Source organism: Bufo bufo, chromosome 1 (genome assembly GCF_905171765.1).
Source record: "Bufo bufo chromosome 1, aBufBuf1.1, whole genome shotgun sequence".
NCBI classification, from domain to species: domain Eukaryota; kingdom Metazoa; phylum Chordata; class Amphibia; order Anura; family Bufonidae; genus Bufo; species Bufo bufo.
This window is the reverse complement of record NC_053389.1, coordinates 619,032,321-619,055,867: the sequence shown is the minus strand read 5'-3', so window position 1 is coordinate 619,055,867 and position 23,547 is coordinate 619,032,321. Positions and strand designations below refer to the sequence as shown.

Sequence of the window (23,547 nt, the reverse complement as noted above, 5' to 3'; positions counted from 1 at the left end):
TACGAGGGCGGTGTCTACTTCGTGGGCTGAGAAAGCTGATGTATCGTTAGCCCAGATTTGCAGGGCGGCTACCTGGAGCTCCCCGCATACTTTTCTTAAACATTACAGATTACAGCTCCATTCTGATGCTTCCTTTGGAGAGAAAGTCCTTCAGGCTGTGGCCCCCCCCTAGGTTCTACTTATAGTTTATCTCGCACAGGGTGCCGTCATGGGTGAGGGGAAAACAACATTGCTTACCGGTAATCGTTTTTCTCGATACCCATGACGGCACCCGATATTTCCCTTCCCAAGCAGATATATATATATTTGTTGATGGCTTTTTGCCAGGTCTATATGACGTAATATAGAAAAAAAAAAAAAAAAAAAAAAAAAAAAAGGGGGTTTTTAACCCTTTGTCACTTCTCTCCGGAGAACAATTTATTTCTTCTACTGGTGTTGTGTGGAGGTGTGTCCTTTTTATCTTCTCAGGTTTCCTGTCCTGATGGGAGGTCCTGAGTCGCACAGGGTGCCGTCATGGGTATCGAGAAAAACGATTACCGGTAAGCAATGTTGTTATTTTTTTTTTTTTTTTTTTTTTTTTGTTCATGGTAATGCAAACGGATCCGTTCTGAACGGATCTAAACGTTTGCATTAAAGGTGCGGATCCGTCTGGGCACATACCAGACGGATCCGACCTAAACGCAGGTGTGAAAGTAGCCTAATAGACCTGTTTGCCTTGAGCAAAAACAAGAAGGTAGATCTGTTTTGTTCTCTGAATCCAAGGGAGTCCCCTTATGGGGTAGACGCCCTCCTACTGAAATGGGACTTTTCTCTAGCTTATGCCCCCTCCCCCTTTCAATTACTGCTAGTAGTTCTGAAGATGATCAGGAACGACAGAGCGAGAGTAATCCTCATAGCTCCCTTTTGGCTGAGAAGGGCATGATTTACTCTTCTCAGGACAATGCCTGTCTCAGAACTAGAGTTGTTGCGATACCAAATTTTTGATTCGGTTTCGATACCATGAAAAAGTATTGCGATACTCGATACCATTCGATACCACGCGAAAAAAATAAACAAAAAAAGCCACGTGCATTCCTCATTTTTAAAAATGGCGAATCGCGCAGTTTTTATTTTATTTTTTCTGTTCCGGCATTCACCACCTAGATTTTTTTTTTATATTTTAATAGTTTGGACTTTTCTGACGTGGCGATGTAATATGTTTATTTATATATTTTATATGTGAAATTGGGAAAAGGGGGGTGATTTATACTTCATATTTTAGTGTTTTTTTTTTTTTCACTTTTTATTTAATAACTATTTCCCCCCTTAGGGGCTAGAACCTGGGATCTTTCATCCCTTTTCCTATTCACCCTGATAGATCTCTATCAGGGTGAATAGGACTCCACACTGTCCCTGCTGCTCTGTGCTTTGTGCACACAGCATCAGGGATGTTACCATGGCAACCAGGGCTTCTGTAGCGTCCTGGCTGCCATGGTAACCGATCGGAGCCCCAGGCTTACACAGCTGGGGCTCCGATCAGAAGCTGCCACTGCACCACCAATGAGGGGGAGTGGAGAGGTCCCTGTGGCCACTGCCACCAATGATTTTAATACTGGAGGGTTGAGAGGGGCCGGCGCACTGTGCCACCAATGATTTTAATGGGATGGGGGGATTGAGGGGGGGGGGGGGGGCACACTGCACCACCAATGATTTTACCCCTTTATACAGGAGGCGGGTACTAGCAGATCAGCGGCAGTTAACTGCCGCTGATCGCAGCTCCCTGTCAGGGGCAGGGTGCCGGCAATGCGATTTTGCTGCCGGCACCCGCCTCCTGTATGTGTTAAAGACTGACTACTGTATATGAGTCCAGACTTTCACTATTAGGCCACACAGAGCGGCGCCCAGCGATGTCTCAGCACTCACCATTTAGTCCTGGGCGCCGCTCCGTTCGCCCGCAGTGCCCCATTACTGTCTCCTCTCCTGCTCCACATGCTGCTGATTACTATCGGAGCGATGGGAGGAGACATCAGCTTCACTAGTGGGCGTTCCTTCTCCCTGGCTGTAGCGCTGTCCAATCGCAGCGCAGGGAAAAGGAACGCCCACTAGTGAAGCTGATGTCTCCTCCCATCGCTCCGATAGTAATCCTATCATTGGGGGCGCAGTGCGCCCGCCCCTCCTCCGCCCCTCTCTTCTCATTGCCGCCCCTCCTCCACCCCCTCTCTTCTCATTGGTGGCAGCGGCAGCAGCACAGGGGGAGGGAGGACAGCTTCCTTCTCCCCGTGCTGCTGAGAGAGAACATGAGCGCGCCGATAGCAGCGCGCTCATGTTCAGAGATACTAGACTGCGCAGAAGCGCAGCCCAGTATCGAAAAAACGGAAATCCCGGTATCGTATCGATACCGGGACAAAAGTATCGATTGGGTATCGAAATTTCGATACCCGCAACAACCCTACTCAGAACAATGCCTGTCTCGGAACCATGGATTCTTCCAGAGATTTCTGCTCTACTGTCCCAGAGTCCAATCTTCCATCCAGTAGTAGGTGGTCTACACCTAACTGCTTGGAATTTTGAGAGGAACCTAGACAGGAAAGGTTTTTCTCAGGAGCTCATTTCCACACTGCTTAAAAATAGAAAGCCAGTAACAGTCTCTATTTATGCTAGAACATGGAAAAATCTCAATTTCTGAAGGATGGAGAAAGTCTTGTTCGTTCTTTTCTCTGGACCGAATAAGGGTAAGAAGGGAGTCCCCTTCTTACCCTTATTCACTAATCCTGTGAATCCCTTCATCTAATTGCATTGCACATATGTAATTGTTGATCTAGTGCACTTTCACTTACTGCCATCCTGATGCCAACATTTTATAGACCATCATTGACTAATAATATGTAACTAGTTTTTGGCATTCTAAGTTGTGTATTTCTTCTGTCCCTAGCATGTGTGTAATGATGTGGGATTCATTTGAGTACCATGGGCATCCGTGCATTGCTTTTGAGCTGCTTGGAAAAAGCACTTTTGATTTCCAGAAGGAGAACAATTACCTGCCGTTCCCCCTCACACAGATTAGGCACATGGCCTTCCAGCTGTTTCATGCAATAAAGTGTAAGTTGGCTATAAAAGTAAGACACCATTCACTTCATTGTAACAATTTATCTGCTACAAGAACAGTTTTTTTCACTATTTGAACGTGAAATCAGCTACACCAGAAAAATAATTATAGCTGGCAGCTAGTAAATGATGTACGTTGTATGGAGTTTCTCTGATTCTATAAATTACTCACAAGAATGCAAATCCATATTTCATATTGTAACTCTGGACACACTATACGTTTTTATCTTTCAGTTCTGCATGACAACAAACTGACGCACACAGATTTAAAGCCTGAGAATATTCTTTTTGTGAATTCAGATTTTTACACATTCTACAATGGAGCAAAGGTGAGTTGAAAACACTTCGACTGTTCCTAAAGCTGCCAATGCACTTTCTATAGCTGCTGAACCCATATACACATTTTGATAGCTGATTCTGATGAAAACTGCAGGTTTGGACAACAATAGTTTGTGTATAGGGGCCTTTAAAGGGGTTGGTTGTCTGGCCTGACAGAAAATTTAAAGGGAACCTGTCCCAAGAGACCTCCCTATCAGACTGTTTCCATAGACACATAGCTGTGGTTCACTTGATCAAAACAGTTCTTCGTTTGTTGATCCAAGGCTCTGTTCACAAATTATACTTCCTCCCTCACTGTTGGTTGAAAGGGCCAGGCAGTGGCAAAGCAGGTTGGCCACAGAAATGAGTGGAGCTTGGAAGGAACAAGAGCAACGGTGACACCCTCATTGCACCAAAGACCTAATGTGCATATTAAGAAAAAGTATTATAACTGTGGAACAGAGCCGTGGATTAACTAAAGAAAAACTGTTTTAATCAGGTGAAACAGAGCTATGTGTCTATGTAAACAGTGTGATAGGGAATTCACTGGTGACAGATTACCTTTAAAGCCTGGCTGGAGTGTGTGCCCACAGGAAAAAAAATACTTGCCTGCTGACAGTCCTGCTGTTCCAGCGCTGCGGCTCCCATCCTGGCTGTTACAGCGCCATGGATCCCAGACCAGGCCATTTCAGGTACCCATCACAATTGATGAATTACTCTGACCACTGCTGCCTGTCACTGGCCTCAGTGATTAACCCCTTACGGACACGACGTTCCGGTACGGCATGTTTCCCGAATCCTTAAGGACACATGATGTTGTTCCAATCACCGCCGGAGGTGGTGTTCCAATCACCGCCGGCGGGCGGTGATTGGAACAAGGTGCCTGCTCAAATCATTGAGCAGGCACCTCGGCTAAATGCGCGAGGGGGTCCAGTCACCCCCACCGTGTCAGCGATCGCCGCAAACCGGTTTGTGGCTTTTACCTGGTGCAGCGGTGGTGCCATCGGGTCCCCATGGGGCTTGGGGGGGGGGGGGGGGACCCGATGGCATGGAAGGCAGCGCGATCCCTTCCTGAGGCATCTGCGCTGCCTTCCGGTAAAGAGCCTGTGAGATCCAGCCCCCTGGATCTCGCAGGCCCCGGAAGCTGTATGAGTAATACACACAGTATTACTCATACAGCTAATGCATTCCAATACAGAAGTATTGGAATGCATTGTAAAGGAATATACCCCCCAAAGTTCAAGTCCCAAAGTGGGACAAAAAATAAAGTGAAAAAAAAAAGGTTGAAAAAATAGTATACATATTAGGTATCACCGCACCCGTATCGACCGGCTCTATAAACATATCACATGACCTAACCCCTCAGATGAACACCGTAAAGAATAAACTGTGCTAAATAAACCATTTTTTTTCACGTTACATCACAAAAAGTACAACAGCAAGCGATCAAAAAGGTGTTTGCCCACCAAAATAGTACCAATCTAACTGTCACCTCATCCCGCAAAATATGAGCCACTACCTGAGACAATCGGCCAAAAAATAAAAAAAAATATGGCTCAGAATATGGATACACTAAAACATCATATATTTTTTTTTTTTTAAAAAGCTGTTATTGTGTAAAACTTACATAAATAAAATAAAGTATACATATTTGGTATCGACCGGCTCTATAAAAATATCACATGACCTAACCCCTCAGATGAACACCGTAAAAAATGTAAAATAAAAACTGCTAAATAAACAATTTTTTGTCACCTTACATCACAAAAAGTGTAATAGCAAGCGATCAAAAAGTCACACGCACCACAAAATAGTGCCAATAAAACCGTCATCTCATCCCGCAAAAATCATACCCTACCCAAGGTAATCGCCCATAAACTGAAAAAAAATATGGCTCTCAGACTATGGAAACACTAAAACATGATTTTTTTTTTTTTTTGCTTCAAAAATGAAATCATTGTGTAAAACTTACATTAAAAAAAAAAAGGTATACATATTAGGTATCGCCGCATCTGTGACAACCTGGTCTATAAAAATATCACATAATCTAACCTGTCAGATGAATGTTGTAAATAACAAAAAATAAAAACGGTGCCAAAACAGCTATTTCTTGTTATCTTGCCTCACAAAAAGTGTAATATAGAGCAACCAAAAATTATATGTACCCTAAACTAGTACCAACAATACTGCCACCCTATCCCGTAGTTTCTAAAATGGGGCCATTTTTTGGGAGTTTCTACTCTAGGGGGTGCACCAGGGGGGCTTCAAAGGGGACATGTCAAAAAAACCAGTCCAGCAAAATCTGCCTTCCAAAAACCGTATGGCATTCCTTTCCTTCTGCGCCCTGCCGTGTGCCCGTACAGCTGTTTACGACCACATATGGGGTGTTTCTGTAAACTACAGAATCGGGGCAATAAATATTGAGTTTGGTTTGGCTGTTAACCCTTGTTGTAACTGGGAAAAAATTATTAAAATGGAAAATCTGCCAAAAAAGTTACATTTTGAAATTGTATCTCTATTTTCCATTAATTATTGTGGAACACCTAAAGGGTTAACAAAGTTTGTAAAATCAGTTTTGAATACCTTGAGGAGTGTAGTTTATAGAATGGGTCGTTTTTGGGTGGTTTCTATTATGTAAGCCTCGCAAAGTGACTTCAGACCTGAACTGGTCCCTAAAAATTGGGTTTTTGAAAATTTCAGAAAAATTTCAATATTTGCTTCTAAATTTCTAAGCCTTGTAACATTCCCAAAAAATAAAATATCATTCCCAAAATGATCCAAACATGAAGTAGGGGAATGTAAATTAATAACTATTTTTGGAGGTATTACTATGTATTATAGAAGTAGAGAAATTGAAACTTGGAAATTTGCAATTTAAATTTTTTTTTTGGTAAATTTGGTATTTTCTTAAATAAAAATTTCCTTTTTTTTACTTCATTTTACCAGTGTCATGAAGTACAATATGTGATGAAAAAACTGTCTCAGAATTGCCTGGATAAGTCAAAGCGTTTTAAAGTTATCAGCACTTTAAGTGACACTGGTCAGATTTACAAAAAATGGCCTGGTCCTTAAGGTGAAATAGGGCTGAGTCCTTAAGGGGTTAAGTGTGCAAGTACGGCCCCTCACTGCTAGCCTTAGCAGTGAAGGCCAGGACACTGCTGGCCAGTGATTGGCAGCAGTGGTCATTGGACCTAGCTTTGCTGTGAGGTCGGACAACAAATCAGCTGAACCTGCTAATTTCTGCAGGTTTTGTTGTTCAGATTTGTATGGGAACTTCCAGACTATTTTAATGCAGCAGTCCTAATTTTGCTGATGACAGACCCAAAAGAGTTAGTCTAAGTACTCTTTCAAGTAGTTTTCCAGTTTGCATCATCTTTTAAAGTAATAAAATTATGAAGGTAGCTGTAAATTTGAAATGTAATTTTTACCTTCATTGCCCCTATCTTAACACGCTGACCATGTCCATGCAGCTCTTCATTTCCTGTGATATGTCTATATAACTAGCTGGTGGGAGGAGCTATAAACTAGCTGGATGTTAGGGGAGGCACTAGAGCTGTGGCCAAGAAAGAAGTGCATCATGGGTTTGGTTGGTGACCCCCCTGATATGGAGGGATGGATCCGGGTTTTGGACAAGACAGTAATGTAACAGCTGCAATTTTTTGCCTCTCTTTTCATAATGTTTGTCAAAGGCCAGAGGATTCAATTGTATTCTTTTGTCTTTCTAGAAGTATATATTTCAGTAAAAAGTATGGATCAGCTGAATGACAGCAACTTAGTGTGAACCCATTTCTAATACAGCAGTAGAAACATTGACACAGTCTTGTGTTTTAGAAAGCCAGTTTCACACGAGAGTACTCATTCTGGGAAACCCGCTCCATGTGACAGCTGTATTTCCTGAACCGAGCAAACTCACAGCATCATAGTGACTTGATGCTGTACTTTCCTGTCTGACCACGGGTCTACTGAACTGTACTCATGGCATTGTCTTTGTAATGACAGAACTGTGAAGAAAAATGTGTGAAGAATTCCAGCATCCGCCTAATAGATTTTGGCAGCGCTACTTTTGACCATGAATATCATAGCACCATTGTGGCCACACGTCACTATCGCCCTCCAGAGGTTATTTTGGGTAAGGTCTTTTATATAGCAATCTAGAGCTACTTTATCAGAGGGTTTCCAGAAAATGGTAAATACCATAATTGTGCAGATTTTATGTTTGCTCACCACTAGGCAGTAGAAATCTATATGATTGGTACATTTTAAGCTAGTTTGAATATAATGTAATGTAGGGTTAGCTGTACAAGTATAGCATATACTAATAAACATTGTGTGTATACTCATACAACAGTTACCCTAAAGCAGTGATGGCGAACCTTTTTAGAGACCGGGTGCCCAAACTGCAACCCAACACCCAGTTATTTATCACAAAGTGCCAACACGGCCAATTAACCTGAATACTACAGTCCAATATAGTATATCTTCCATGTACTTTATCATTTAGATATAATAGCCTGCCTGCATACAGTGCACTGCCTGTGCTGTTCATAGTGCTCCCTGCGCTGATGAATGGCAGGAGAAGTCTAAGGCATATTGGTACACCATAGACTTTTTCCAGGGTGCATGTGCCCACATAGAGGGCTTTGAGTGCCACCTCGGGCACCCGTGCCATAGGTTCGCCACCGCTGCCCTAGGGTTACAGTGTATATACTCCGTTTGTTCACACTATTAGATTTAAAACCTTCCTTTTTGTTATTTTTCTTAGTCCAAAAAAATAAAGAAGATTCGTGGCCCAGAGAAACAAGCGATTAAAACTGCTGGTGTGCAGTAGTATTAGTGGTGTGTCTAGTAGTATCCATGTTTGCTGTAAGGAGTGTCAAACTCGCAGTATTGCTTCACTGGGATATTCTTTTCTTCCATGATGGTAATTTAGTTTTCCTGCATCCTACTCATGCAGGCGTAGTGTTATGCCAGAGAACCTGCAGTGAATGCATGCAGCACCCAATGATGGGCTTGTATGAGTGGAATGCTGCAATACCAACTGAAACATGACAGTGACTTTAATACTGTGTGATATGTTCACTATTCTCTGAATAACTTTGGAGAAGGTTGGTGCCATCAACAATCTGCTAGAGCACATCAGAGTGTTTGCTGTGAGTGAATGTATGATAATAGAATTAGAATATCCCAATGAAGCAATACTGTGATTTTGACTAAACTCTAGCGTTCCACGGATATTTTTAGGCAGGGAATCTTTCCATACCACCAATATTGGCTGAATATATCAGGGATATTGATAGTAATACAATCACTCCAGCACCATCCTTGTATATCACATTGATTCTAATACAGTGAAAAGTACTTATTTAACCACCTCAGCCCCCAGTGCTTAAACACCCTTAAAGACCAGGCCACTTTTTACACTTCTGACCTACACTACTTTCACCGTTTATTGCTCGGTCATGCAACTTACCACCCAAATGAATTTTACCTCCTTTTCTTCTCACTAATAGAGCTTTCATTTGGTGGTATTTCATTGCTGCTGACATTTTTACTTTTTTTATTAATCGAAATTTAACGATTTTTTTTTTGCAAAAAAATGACATTTTTCACTTTCAGTTGTAAAATTTTGCAAAAAAAACGACCCATATATAAATTTTGCTCTAAATTTATTGTTCTACATGTCTTTAATAAAAAAAAAATGTTTGGGTAAAAAAAAAATGGTTTGGGTAAGTTATAGCGTTTACAAACTATGGTACAAAAATGTGAATTTCCGCTTTTTGAAGCAGCTCTGACTTTCTGAGCACCTGTCATGTTTCCTGAGGTTCTACAATGCCCAGACAGTACAAACACCCCACAAATGACCCCATTTCGGAAAGTAGACACCCTAAGGTATTCGCTGATGTGCATAGTGAGTTCATAGAACTTTTTATTTTTTGTCACAAGTTAGCGGAAAATGATGATTTTTATTTTGGATTTTTTTTTTTCTTACAAAGTCTCATATTCCACTAACTTGTGACAAAAAATAAAAACTTCCATGAACTCACTATGCCCATCAGCGAATACCTTGGGGTGTCTTCTTTCCAAAATGGGGTCACTTGTGGGGTAGTTATACTGCCCTGGCATTCTAGGGGCCCAAATGTGTGGTAAGTAGGTAAATGACCTGTGAAATCCGAAAGGTGCTCTTTGGAATGTGGGCCCCTTTGCCCACCTAGGCTGCAAAAAAGTGTCACACGTGGTATCTCCGTATTCAGGAGAAGTTGGGGAATGTGTTTTGGGGTGTCATTTTACATATACCCATGCTGGGTGAGAGAAATATCTTGGCAAAAGACAACTTTTCCCATTTTTTTTTTTTTTATACAAAGTTGGCATTTGACCAAGATATTTATCTCACCCAGCATGGGTATATGTAAAATGACACCCCAAAACACATTCCCCAACTTCTCCTGAATACGGAGATACCACATGTGTGACATTTGTTTGCAGCCTAGGTGGGCAAAGGTGCCCAAATTCCTTTTAGGAGGGCATTTTTAGACATTTGGATACCAGACTTCTTCTCACGCTTTAGGACCCCTAAAATGCCAGGGCAGTATAAATACCCCACATGTGACCCCATTTAGGAAAGAAGACACCCCAAGGTATTCAATGAGGGGCATGGCGAGTTCATAGAAAAAAAAATAATTTGGCACAAGTTAGCGGAAATTGATTTTTTTGATTTTATTTTTTTTTTCTCACAGTCTCCCTTTCCGCTAACTTGGGACAAAAATTTCAATCTTTCCTGGACTCAATATGCCCCTCAGCGAATACCTTGGGGTGTCTTCTTTCCAAAATGGTGTTATTTGTGGGGTGTTTGTACTGCCCTGGCATTTGAGGGTCTCCGCAATCATTACATGTATGCCCAGCATTAGGAGTTTCTGCTATTCTCCTTATATTGAGCATACAGGTAATGAGATTTTTTTTTTCCGTTCAGCCTCTGGGCTGAAAGAAAAAAATGAACGGCACAGATTTCTTCATTCGCATCGATCAATGTGGATGAAAAATTCTGTGCCAAAAAAAGAAAAAGGAGGGGAAAGGCGTCTGCCAGGACATAGGAGCTCCGCCCAACATCCATACCCACTTCAGCTCGTATGCCCTGGCAAACCAGATTTCTCCATTCACATCAATCGATGTGGATGAATAAATCATTGCCGGGATTTTTTTTTTATATATACAAAGTGTTTGCCAAAGTATATGAACACCGCCACCTCCTCAGCTCATATGCCTCGGCAAACGTATCTTTTACTGCAGAGGAGAAATCTCGTCTTGCAGCGCTGCATACACCGACTTGCGTGTAATCTGACAGCAGCGCAATGCTTCTGTCCGAATGCACATCAGTGCTGCAGCTAGTCGATCGGTTGGTCCACCTGGAAGGTAAAAAAAAAAAAAGAAAAAACCAGGCCGCAACGCAATAAATTTATTAACTTTTGAACAGAACATATAAACTTTTTTTACTGAACGTTAACTTTTTTTACTTACCGGTATTTTTTTTTTTTGTTTAGTTTTTTTTTTACCTTTTTATAGAACAAACCTCTCCTTCCCCATGGGACAATGTGCAAAGCGCAAATCGCCCAAAGATGTGGCGAAGTACGTTATGCACTTTATCCCAGGTGAAAGGAGAGGTTTGCAGCAGCTGTGAGTAAAAGGGCCCTTATAGCCCTGTGTGCCTGTCCTGTGAGATGCAATCCTTATGCTAAGTGTACCTGTGTGTGGTACTTCCGGAAACACTCTCCATAGCATAGGGCAGGGTAGTCAGGACAGAAATAGCGGGTGTCACGCCTTATTCCACTCCTGCTACAGACACTACATCTTTTTCGGGGTGACGGTTGGGTTGAGGTACCAGGAACGACACTGGGGAAATGTCGCTCGTGTAGACGGCTAACTACACTGGTGGATGGGGCCACGGAACCTCCTGGGTAAAGGAGGTTCTCGATGATCTCTTCCTGGAATTTGAGGAAGGATCGTGTTCTCCCAGCCTTACTGTAGAGAACAAAACTATTATACAGCGCCAATTGAATTAAATATACAGACATCTTCTTATACCAGCGTCTGGTTCTGCGGGAAACTAAATACGGAGACAACATCTGGTCATTGAAGTCCACCCCTCCCATGAGCGCATTATAGTCGTGGACACAGAGGGGCTTTTCAATGACACGGGTTGCTCGCTCAATTTGTATTGTCGTGTCTGCGTGAATGGAGGAGAGCATGTAAACGTCACGCTTGTCTCTCCATTTCACCGCAAGCAGTTCTTCGTTACACAAGGCAGCCCTCTCCCCCCTTGCAAGACGGGTGGTTACAAGCCGTTGGGGGAAGCCCACGCGACTAGTTCGCGCGGTGCCACAGGCGCAAATCCGTTCTAGAAACAAATGCCTAAAGAGGGCCACACTTGTGTAGAAATTGTCCACATAAAGATGGTACCCCTTGCCGAATAAGGGTGACACCAAGTCCCAGACTGTCTTCCCACTGCTCCCCAGGTAGTCAGGGCAACCGACCGGCTCCTGGGTCTGATCTTTTCCCTCATAGATCCTAAATTTGTGGGTATAGCCTGTGGCCCTTTCACAGAGCTTATACAATTTGACCCCATACCGGGCACGCTTGCTTGGGATGTATTGTTTGAAGCCAAGGCGCCCGGTAAAATGTATTAGGGACTCGTCTACGCAGATGTTTTGCTCGGGGGTATACAAATCTGCAAATTTCTGGTTGAAGTGGTCTGAGGGGCCGAATTTTGTGGAGCCGGTCAAAAGCTGGGTGGCATCTGGGACGGGAGGTGGTGTTGTCGCTAAAATGCAGGAAACGGAGGATGGCCTCAAATCGTGCCCTGGACATAGCAGCAGAGAACATAGGCATGTGATGAATCGGGTTCGTGGACCAATATGACCGCAATTCATGCTTTTTAGTTAGACCCATGTTGAGGAGAAGGCCCAAAAAAAATTGAAGTTCGGAAACTTGGACTGGTTTCCACCGGAAAGGCTGGGCATAAAAGCTTCCCGGGTTGGCGGATATAAATTGTGTGGCATACCGGTTTGTCTCTGCCACGACTAAGTCCAAGAGCTCCGCAGTCAAGAACAGCTCAAAAAATCCCAGGGCCGAACCGATTTGAGCCGTCTCAACCCGAACTCCAGACTGGGCGGTGAAAGGGGGAACTAATGGTGCGGCTGAAGTTAGTGACTGCCAATCAGGGTTTGTCAGCACCTCAGGGATTCTAGGGGCTCTACGGGCCTGTCTGTGCGGTGGCTGCGATGGGGTAACTACTGCACGTGCCACCGTACCAGCTTCAACTGCCCTTCTGGTGCTCTCTACTTCACCATGTTGTACGGCAGTGCTGGTACTAGGTCCAGGAAGGGCTGCGCTGCTGGTGTATGCCTCACCACGTTATCCGGCAGCGACAGCCCCACTCTGCTGCTCTTGAAGCGGATCCTGCACAACCTGTGGTCTAGCGACACGGGGCCTGGTATGCCTGGTGCTATCAGGGACCTCCACCTCCTCGTCCGAACTTTGGGTCAGAGAGCCACTGCTTTCTACAGGTTCATATTCTGACCCGCTAGATTCATCAGATGAGGGTTCCCACTCCTCATCCGACTGGGTCAGAATCCTGTAGGCCTCTTCAGAAGAATACCCCCTGTTTGACATTTTGGACTACTAAATTTAGGGGTATTCCCTGAGACTACCCAATAAAAAAAGCAAGCCTGTCTTACAAAGGGGAGGCTAGCGAAGTACCGGAGGCCGCTGCGGTTGATAAATATCAAAACTGATTTTTTTTTATCGCCGCAGTGCGTGTAAAATGAATGTGCAGTGATCAAAAAATATATATTTTTTGTCACTGCGGTGGGGCGGGCGTGGGTGAACGCACGTGTGGGCGACCGATCAGGTCTGATCGGGCAAACACTGCGTTTTGGGTGGAGGGCGAGCTAAGGTGACACTAATACAATTATAGATCTGACCGTGATCAGTTTTGATCACTTACAGATACTATAAAAGTACAAATGCTGATTAGCGATACGCTAATCAGCGAATAAAAGTGACTGCGGTGGGCTGGGCGCTAACTGACGCTAACTACCTAACCAAGGGGCCTAAACTATCCCTAAAACCTAACAGTCAATACCAGTGAAAAAAAAAAAGTGACCGTTTACACTGATCACTTTTTTTCCTTTCACTAGTGATTGACAGGGGCGATCAAAGGGGTGATCAAAGGGTTAATTGGGGTGCAGGGGGGTGATCTGGGGCTACAGTGAAGTGTTTGGTGCTACTCACAGTTCAGTCTGCTCCTCTGCTGGATCCAACCGACGAAAAGGACCAGCAGAGGAGCAGAGAAGCCATATAACAGATCATATTTACTAATATGATCTGTTATATGGCTTGTGATTTTAGATTTTTTGAAAATCGCCAGCCTGCCAGCCAATGATCGTTGTTGGCAGGCTGGTGACGAACTTGTTCTTTAACTTTTGCCGGCCCGCGATGCGCATGCGCGGGCCGGCTTTGAGCGAAATCTCGCGTCTCGCGAGATGACGCATATATGCGTGACTGTGCGCAGCGCTGCCACCTCCGGAACGCGAATCTGCGTTAGGCGGTCCGGAGGTGGTTAACCATCCTCCAGACAAGTTCTTGGAGAACAATATTAGCTATACACCACTCTCTAAAGCAAACATGGATACTACTAAATACACCACTAATACTACTGCAAACCAGCTGTTTTAATCTCTTGTTTTCTACTTTATTGTTTTGGACGAAGTTTACGTTTAAGAGAAATAATAAAATGAACGTTTTAAATCTAATAGTTTGAACAAATGTGTATCTGTTGCATGAGTAAACCACATCCCTAGTCATACTAAGGGGTCTCAGTAATTCTAGCCAGTGTATGTATATATTTAGATTTTTTTTAACTGATTTCTCCAAGTCATCATAACTACATAGTATTTTACAACATTCAAATAGCTTTCTTTCTTTAATCGCAGAGCTAGGCTGGGCTCAGCCTTGTGATGTGTGGAGCTTGGGGTGCATCATGTTCGAGTATTACACTGGATCCACTCTTTTCCAGGTAATTTGCTTTCTGAGCAGTCATGTCTTTCTATAATCACATGCCAGTGTCTGGATTATTCTTGGGAGATGCATGGATATAGTATATTTGCTCTGTAGTGGGACAGCTTATGATTTGGAAATTGGTCTTGTCTGGGAGTTGGCAAATATCATCTCAGTTTTTATTGAATCTGGTGCTTCAAACGTTCAACATATAAATGTGCTTAAACTGTTTTTTCAGAAAGGTGTTTTTTTTTTTTTTTTTTGTTTACTGCTGACCTATCCTTTTTGGTAGGTCATCAGTGTCTGGTCAGTAGGGCTCCGACACTCGGGACCCCTGCCTATCAGCTGTTTGAGAACGCACTGGCGCAAGCAGTAGCACTGCAGCCTTCTCTGCTAACCGAGCATAGAACCATACATAGTATTGTGGCTGCGCCTAGGCCATGTGACTGAACATGATGTCTCATGGCCTAGGAAAAGCTAGAGAAGGCCACGGCACTACTGTGAGTGCCTCTGCCTTCTCAAACTGCTGATCAACGGGGTTCCCAGGTGTCGGACTTCCACCAGTCAGATACTGATGACCTATCGGAAAATCCCTATCTCTATAGTTCCTGCTGGAGGCAGGATGTAATGAGAGATTGGTAAATTTTACCATACACTGCAATACAGGAATATTGCAGTGTATAGTACAAGTGATCAAACAGTCGCAGGTTCAAGTCCTCTATGGCAACCTCTGACACTCCAGCTGTTGTGGAATCGAGAACTCCCAGCATGCGTATGTACTTGGCTGTTCTTGGAACTTATAGAAGTGAATGGAGCATGCTGGGAATTGTAGTTTCACAACAGCGGGAAAGTTGGAGGTTGCCAATCCGTGCTCTAGGAGGACAAATTCAAAACAAAAAAAAACGCAAATAATAAAATTCTAAAGACTCCTTTCCTCATTTATCTTATATAAAAAAAAACACAAAAAACTGATTATAAATGAGATACCACTTATGTTTTTTTAAATGTACAATGTATTAAAATTTTATTATATTTATCCTGCACAGAAAATGCGTTTGGCGGAAAAAAAAAAACACTTAGCTAGAATTGCCATTTTTCGGTCACCTCGCCTCCCAAAGATTTTTGAATAAAAACCATTCAAAAAGTTATATGTACTCCAAAATGGTATCAAGAAAAACTTAGATTACCCCACGAAAAACAAGCGGTGAAAGATGCGTTGATGGACAAATAGTTATTGGTTTTAGAATGGTAGAACAAGGCTTTTTTTTTAAGTTTAAAAGTTTTAATAGTAGCAAAGTACCATATTTTTCAGACTATAAAACACACCTAAGATACAGAGTAGGAAAATAAGAAAAAAATCTTTTTTTTTCAGACCCCTCTTCCTCCTCAGAGCTCAGATGAGACCTTTGCATCAGACCTCCAAGCTCATGAATGCTCCACTCACTGTTACCTGGTCTTCTGCTGGCCTAGTGCTGCACTGTGACCCTAATATGTACTACCTCCTGATGCTGTGTGCAGTCAGGATAGGTGCAATGCGGCACCCGGAAGACGACCAGGGAGCCAGCGCAGCACTTCTTACCGCTTCCCGTGCCTACTGTATACTGATCGCTTCCATAATAGAATCGGTCATAAGCATTTACACTATAAGACGCAATGCCATTTCATCTGACTTTTGGTGGGAAAATGTGCATCTAATAATCCGAAAAATGCAGTATAACAAACTATGTATAAATTTGTTATCTCTGGAATTGATCAGCCTTTACTGCACAGTGATTGCTGTAAATAAAAAAACAAACCAAAAAACAATGGCAGAATTGCGTTTTTATTCCCATTCCACATTCAGTGGTGCCATATAAAAAAAATATATACAAATTGGTCATCAGTAGTAAAATGTCAGAAAACCCTTTTAACCCCTACCCGATGTCGGGTCTTTAAAGATGGTGCATAGGGAACGCTGTAAAAAAAAATTTTTTTGTTTTTGTCCCCCCCTTCCCACCTCAATTACACCCAATTAGAATTTTATCCCCACTTCCCACTACATCCTATGCAATATTAAATGTTGGCAGTAGAAAGTACAACTTGTTCTGCAAAAAACGAGCGCTTGTACGGTTATGTGAATGGAAAAATAAAAGTTATGGCTCTCGGAAGGCAGGTAGCAAAATATTAAAACGCAAAAACAGAAAATCGCTGCATCAGGAAAGGGTTAAAGAGCTGTCAGTGACCGCTAGTTTATGGCATCCAAAGTATTGACCTTCTTTTCAGTCAAATTGAATACATAATTTACATTAACAAAGGAAATGCAATTTCAAGAAACATATAGCTGTTGTTCTTTTGTTCTCTCTCAACTAGACGCATGATAATCGAGAACACTTAGTTATGATGGAGAAAATCCTTGGACCATTACCCCGCCGCATGGTATACAAAACAAAGTAAGAAGGCGCAGTTAAATATTGTAATGAGTATGCTGACATTTACTGCTTCATATTAGTATACCTCCATAGATGAAGTAAAAAATGTTACTTAAACCAAGTCCAGTTTCCCACAGGAAAAGCCTGCAGGATCCGTACTAATGTTTGCACACGTGTGCTGCCAGAAGTCCGGCCGCAGCATGGCAAACATGCCAAGAGGCAGCCGGACAAAAACTGCTGCATGCATTGTTTTTTGTCACCCACCTCCTTGTTTTCTGTGCTGTAGCCAGATCTCCGGCTGGTCCCCATTATAGGGAATAGGGCCAGATGTACTTCCGGCAGCAAATGTTTGTACGCATCCGGCAGGCTGTTCCCTTGCTGGAACAGCCTGTCTGAAAAGGTTAAAGAGTTTATCCAGTTTCTCAAACAGCCCCCCTCGTGTGCCAGGCCCCTCACAGATAATATACTTACCCTGCTCCTGGTCCCAGCACCGCCGCTGCTACTTCTCCCTGTACACTGATGAAAACATCCAGTGTCGGGGGAGAGCGGCCAATGGCAGGCAGGGATGGGAACGAGCATCGTGGGTGACGCTAGGGAGGTTCATCCCTGTCACTGCCGGCACTGGATGTTTTCATCCTTGTACAGGTAGAAGCGGTGCGGGGACCGGAAGCGGGGTAAGTATATTACCTGTGAGGGGCCCCGTACATGGGAGGGCTTTTTGAGAAATTGGATAACCCCTTTAACGCCAGTGTGAAACTGGCCTAAGTAGTGCTTCAACTTGTGAGATTAAGGTATCTTCTTTTCTTTTTTTCTTCTCCTTTTTGTTCTCTTTAAAAAGGAAACAAAAATATTTCCAAAATGGATCACTTATCTGGGATGGGACCTCGGCTGATGGTCGATACGTCAATAAAAATTGCCATCTTTTGAGGGTAAGTGGCATCTTGTTTTTGTTGCGTATGTCAGAATTGGAATACTTATAACCTAGGCCTGTGGTGTCACACCTTCATTATTTCTGCTGTTTTGCCCCATTATTGATGCAGACCAGAGACAATAATGGCTGTGCCACATTTAATTTATGACATGATTTCTCCTGAATGGCGAGACGCTGTGCTAGTTTGAAAATGCCATGAAAAACATGGTTCATTTCATTGTTTGGGTATTCTAACATCATGACAGAATGATTGAAATGCAGATGAAACCTAGCTTTAACCCCTTCCCATTTCCATTTTTAGTTTTTTACTCCCTGCCTTCCAGGAGTCATAACTTTTCCTTTTTTTTTTTTTTTCTTCACATAGCCAAATCAGGGCTTGTTTTTTCAGGGCAGCTTGTACTTACTAGTGGCACCACTTTGATATTCCATTTGTTGTAGTGGTAAGATGTAAAAAATAATAATAATAATCTAAATGGGCTTGTATTTGGGAGTCCTTGCACAGCCAGGTTGACTGAAAAATAAAAATGTTTCAGATGTTAGTATAAGGCGATGGAAAATACAACAGATATTTAATAAAAGTAATTTTATGGTTCAATTTGTTTTTATTGAAAACCATATACATTTGAAAATATGCAATATGAGCTAGTTACATTTGAGTATATGCAATATGTGGGCATTACAATAGTACATATCGAATCAGCATATAGAGAAGAGAATCGCCAATCATCAATACTAGATGAATGGAGTAGAACGGGGGAGACAAGACAAAGGATCCAGGGGGGAGGGCAGGGAGGGAGGGTGGGGGGAAAGGGATTGAACTAGTAATCCATACAAGATATAATTGCAGTCAGACTGGACAGAATACTTTAAGTAGTAGATCCTTAGGACAACCAACCCGAGAAACCTGCTGATGCACGGAACTGGTACCAGGCCTCCCATTGTTTAGAATGAGCAACTCCAAGACCCTGATCCTCGGCTCCCAGCTCCTCCAGACGTGCTAGAGAATCCAAAGCATTAACCCAAGTGATCCTGAGGGGGCTATCTGATGATCGCCATGCTCTGGGAATTATTTGACGCATTGCTATGACAAAAAATCTAAGAATGCCCTTCTTAACTATCTTAATTCTGCCCGGATAAACTGAAAGGAGAGCTATCTGGGGCGACATAGGGATATGGATTTTGTATAGATATTCGTATAGCTTGAAGATGTCATTCCATAGTGTTGCTACTCCCGTACACTCCCACCAGATGTGCAGCATAGTGCCCCTATCTTTCGAACACCTCCAACACGTGTCTGGCACCGAGGGATAAAACTGGTTAAGCTTAACCGGGGTCCTATACCATCTAGACCAAATCTTATAATTGAGGTTCTGGATCTTGCAGGAAATCGAAGACTTATGGGTGAAAAGGAGAGATCTCTTCCATTGATCAGGTGTGAGAGGGTATCCCAACTCAGATTCCCATGATAGCATAATTTTCTTAGTTGGGGAAGGGAACTCTTCTGTGTCATCCCCGATCTCAGAATGGCATATATAAGGGATATAGAATGCCCAGGAGCAGAAGAAGCTAGGCATAGTTTCTCGAAATCAGTTACTGAGGATTGAAGTTGCATACCGGGTGCCAGAGATCCAGTGAAACTGCGTAATTGTAAGTAGTGAAACCATCGCCCTGGTGAGTCAGGTATAATATGTCCCAGGTCTTTAAGATCTTTAATTCCTCTAACCGAGTATATATCTTTGACCCTGATCTGGGGTCTGGATTGTAAGCTGAGGACTGGTAGAGCTAACAGTGTGGCTGGCATCAATGGATGACCAGATATGTTTGTGAGAGGGCCAGGGATCGTAGCCAATCGGGTCGTAGAGGCGAACCTGGTCCAAATGTGTACTAGAGAAGATAGAAAAGGTGATAACCTTTGAATAGGCAATTGGGTCAGTGTACTTGTCGGAAACCAGAAAACGCCTGGGATAAGACCAGGGGCTAGAGCGTGTTCTAATTCAACCCAAAGTTTTCTCTCAATATTATGGGTAAGGTCAATCACGCAATTGGCGACTGCCGCTCTGTAGTATTATAGGAAGTTAGGCAAACCTGTGCCTCCGTGTTCCTTGGACCTGACCATAAGATTGTAGCTCAACCTGGCTTTGGATCTACCCCATATAAAACGAGAAGTGAGTTTCCTCAAACGTGCAAAGTAAGAGGCTGGGATCCGACAGGGGATTGTCTGGAATAAATAAAGAAGTCTGGGCAGAACGTCCATTTTTAAGGTGTTTATTCTGCCAAACCACGAAACATTTAAAGCTGACCAAGCTTGTAAGTTATTTTCAATGGTGTGAAGTATAGGGAGGAAGTTGAGCTTGAACAAGTGGGAAGTGTCAGAAGATATATAAGTACCCAGGTGTTTAAGCTTACTTGAGGCCCATTTAAAAGCGAATGCATCTTTGAGTGCAGTGATATCTCGAGAAGGGAGAGAGATATTTAAAAGTTCAGACTTCTGGACATTGACCTTGAAGTTGGATAACGTCCCAAAAATCTGAAATTCCTTTAGTACCGAGGGGAGACCAATTCTAGGGTTTAAGTACATCAAGAGATCGTCGGCAAACAGTGATAGTTTATGTTCTATATTGCCAATGTGAAGGCCTCTAATTGCGTCATTGGCTCGCAAGGCATTCGCTAAAGATTCCATAACAAGAATATAAAGAAACGGAGAGAGAGGACATCCCTGCCGCGTTCCATTTGAGATAGGGAAGGAATCCGACAGGACACCATTGACACGAACCCGAGCGGTAGGGCCAGAATATAAGGCCATGATTCTATTTATCATCTTGGGACCTATCCCAATATGAATCAGAGTCCTTTCTAGGAAGTGCCAACTGACCCTGTCGAATGCCTTCTCCGCATCCACTGAGAGAAGACACATGGGTATCCTTAGTTTAGCTTTAGATATCAGACTTATGGATTTGATGGTGTTGTCACGGGCCTCTCGTCCTGGGACAAATCCTACCTGTTCTCTGAGTACATTTTGGTATGTGGGGGTGTAATCTTAAGGCCAGAATTTTGGCAAATTCAGGTCGATATTAAGAAGGGAGATGGGCCTATAATTGGAGCAAAGGGAATGGTCCTTATCTGGTTTGGGGATGACTGTAATATGGGCCTGCAGGGTTTGAGATGGGAAGGGGCATGTGGCGGATATAGAATTAAATGCATCTAGGAGAATGGGGGCCAGATCCTCTGTAAAGTATTTATAGAAGCGTGCAGACAACCCATCAGGGCCGGGACTCTTCCCATTTTTGAGGTCCTTAATGACATGTAAGAGCTCTGATGAAGAAAAATCCTCCTCCATACCAGTAGATGCATCGTCCGTTAGACTCGGGGGACCAAATTGAGAGAGATAATTTTGTACGTCTTGGGATGACTATCTCGGGACGGATGTATGTGTGTGATCTAAATTATATAGGTCTGAGTAATATGACCGGAACTCACGAGCAATTTCAAGCGGGGCATGTATCTGACCCCTCGAGCATATGTTCAATGAGGGAATATGTGTGAGCGGAATACGTGGATGTAAAGCTTTCGCCAGCCATTTTCCACATTTAATAAAAGTAATTTTATGATGTAAACATAGTAAAACATGAGAAAAATTAAATTTGGTATAGTCATAATTTTATTTTTGCTCACCTTCCCAAAAAAATTTAATAAATGGATTTTTTGTACTCGCCGTAAAATCCTTTTCTCGTAGTAGGCATTGGGGGACACAGCACCATGGTATATGCCCAGCTGCCACTAGGAGGCTGACACTAGAAACAAAAAAGTGTTGGCTCCGCCCAGGTGGGCTATACCCCTCTGCAAGAGCCGAGAGACACCAGTCGGTACAAAAGCAGTAGGAACGCCACACCTAAACAAACAGAAACTGAACGCCAACAAGTCTTCAACTGGGGAAACCCAACGACCACAAATCGCCGGGACCACAAACAAGAAGAAACTCAAAAATGGGCGGGATCTGTGTCCCCCAATGCCTACTACGAGAAAAGGATTTTACGGTGAGTACAAAAAATCCATTTTTCTCGTGCATGGCATTGGGGGACACAGCACCATGGGACGTCCCAAAGCAGTCCCTGAGGGAGGGAAGAAGAGCGCCATGTCGCCAATCTAAAGCACGGCTGCTTGTAGAACCTTGCGCCCCAGGCTAGCGTCAGCGGAAGCCATGGAATGAATATGGTAAAACTTAGAGAAAGTGTGAACTGACGCCCAGGTGGCGGCCCGGCAGACCTGGGAAGCAGATGCCTGATGACGCACCGCCCAGGAAGCCCCAACTGCCCTAGTCGAATGAGCGGTCAACCTGGAAGGGGGAGCACGGCCCTTTGCGATATAGGCCTCCTTGACAGCCGACCGAACCCAGCGAGAGATGGTGGCCTTGGAGGCAGGCAAACCCTTACGAGGACCCGCCGGGACCACGAAAAGGGAATCTGAACGACGGAAGGGTTCCGTGAGGTGAAGGTACAGGCGAAGAGCCCGAACAACATCAAGGCAATGGAGGGACTTCTCCCTAGGGTGAGAAGGATTAGGGCAGAAAGAGGGAAGGACGATCTCTTCATTGATATGAAACGAGGAAACCACCTTTGGAAGAAAAGAGGGAACGGGACGCAACACCACCTTGTCCTGATGGAAAACCAGGAAAGGCGAACGGCAAGAAAGTGCTGCCAGTTCGGAAACCCGGCGGATGGAGGTGACTGCCACCAAGAAGGCCACCTTGAGCGAGACAAACGACAGAGATATCTCTACCAAAGGCTCGAAGGGGGAAGACTGAAGGGCGTCAAGGACGAGATTCAGGTCCCACGGCACCACTGGAAAACGAAAGGGAGGGGCTCGGCGAGCGACACCCTGCAGAAAAGTCCTAACCTGAGCCCGCGAGGCCACGGGACGCTGGAAAAGGACAGAGAGGGCCGAAATCTGTCCTCTGAGAGAAGCCAGGCGAAGACCCTTCTCAAAACCGGCCTGAAGGAAGGCCAGAACGTTAGGGACGGAGAGGGCGGAGACGCCCAGACTCGCACCAGGCAAAATACGCTCTCCAGGTCCGGTAGTAAATACAGGCTGACTGGGTTTTGCGAGCGTGAAGCATCGTCTGAATGACAGAATCCGAGAGGCCACGGGACTTCAAGACCGCGGTCTCAACAGCCACGCCGTCAAACGAAGCTGAGGTAAATTCGGGTGGGACAGAGGGCCCTGTGAAAGGAGATCGTGGCGCAGGGGAAGACGCCACGGGACGTCGGCAAGCAGAAAGACCACATCTGCGTACCACGCCCTCCGGGGACACCAGGATTGCCGGAACCCGGGCTGCCTTGAGACGCTTGAGCACTCTGGGCAGGAGAGGAATGGGGGGAAACAGGTACAGAAGACTGAACTGAGACCAAGGCAGAACTAGGGCGTCTACCGCGAAAGCCTGAGGGTCCCTGGACCGCGCTATCGCGCGGGATCCTGTGGTTGAGACGTGACGCGAAAAGATCCACGTCCGGAGTTCCCCATCTGTGACAAAGTTGGAGGAACACCTCTGGGTGTAGAGACCATTCGCCCGGGTCGACTAGCTGACGACTGAGGAAGTCTGCCGCCCAATTGTCGACCCCGGGAATGTGTACCGCGAAGAGGACGGGAACGTGGTTCTCCGCCCAGCGCAGGATATGGGAGGCTTCCTGCAAGGCCAACACGCTCCTGGTGCCCCCTTGGTGGTTCAGATAAGCCACGGCGGTGGAATTGTCCGTTTGAACC

General features: G+C 44.2%; 1 protein-coding gene across 2 annotated transcripts in view; it reads left to right on the top strand.

Annotated features, from left to right (window-relative positions):
• The window catches only part of CLK3 (CDC like kinase 3), an 83,916-nt gene that overhangs the window by 47,849 nt on the left and 12,520 nt on the right, over positions 1-23,547 (top strand). For both annotated transcript variants that reach the window (XM_040413755.1, XM_040413756.1), the window contains 6 exons: positions 2,912-3,078; positions 3,319-3,413; positions 7,402-7,531; positions 14,388-14,470; positions 16,801-16,880; positions 17,698-17,788. In XM_040413755.1, the coding sequence (XP_040269689.1) occupies positions 2,912-3,078; positions 3,319-3,413; positions 7,402-7,531; positions 14,388-14,470; positions 16,801-16,880; positions 17,698-17,788 (646 nt within the window). The remainder of the gene's footprint in view (positions 1-2,911; positions 3,079-3,318; positions 3,414-7,401; positions 7,532-14,387; positions 14,471-16,800; positions 16,881-17,697; positions 17,789-23,547) is intronic.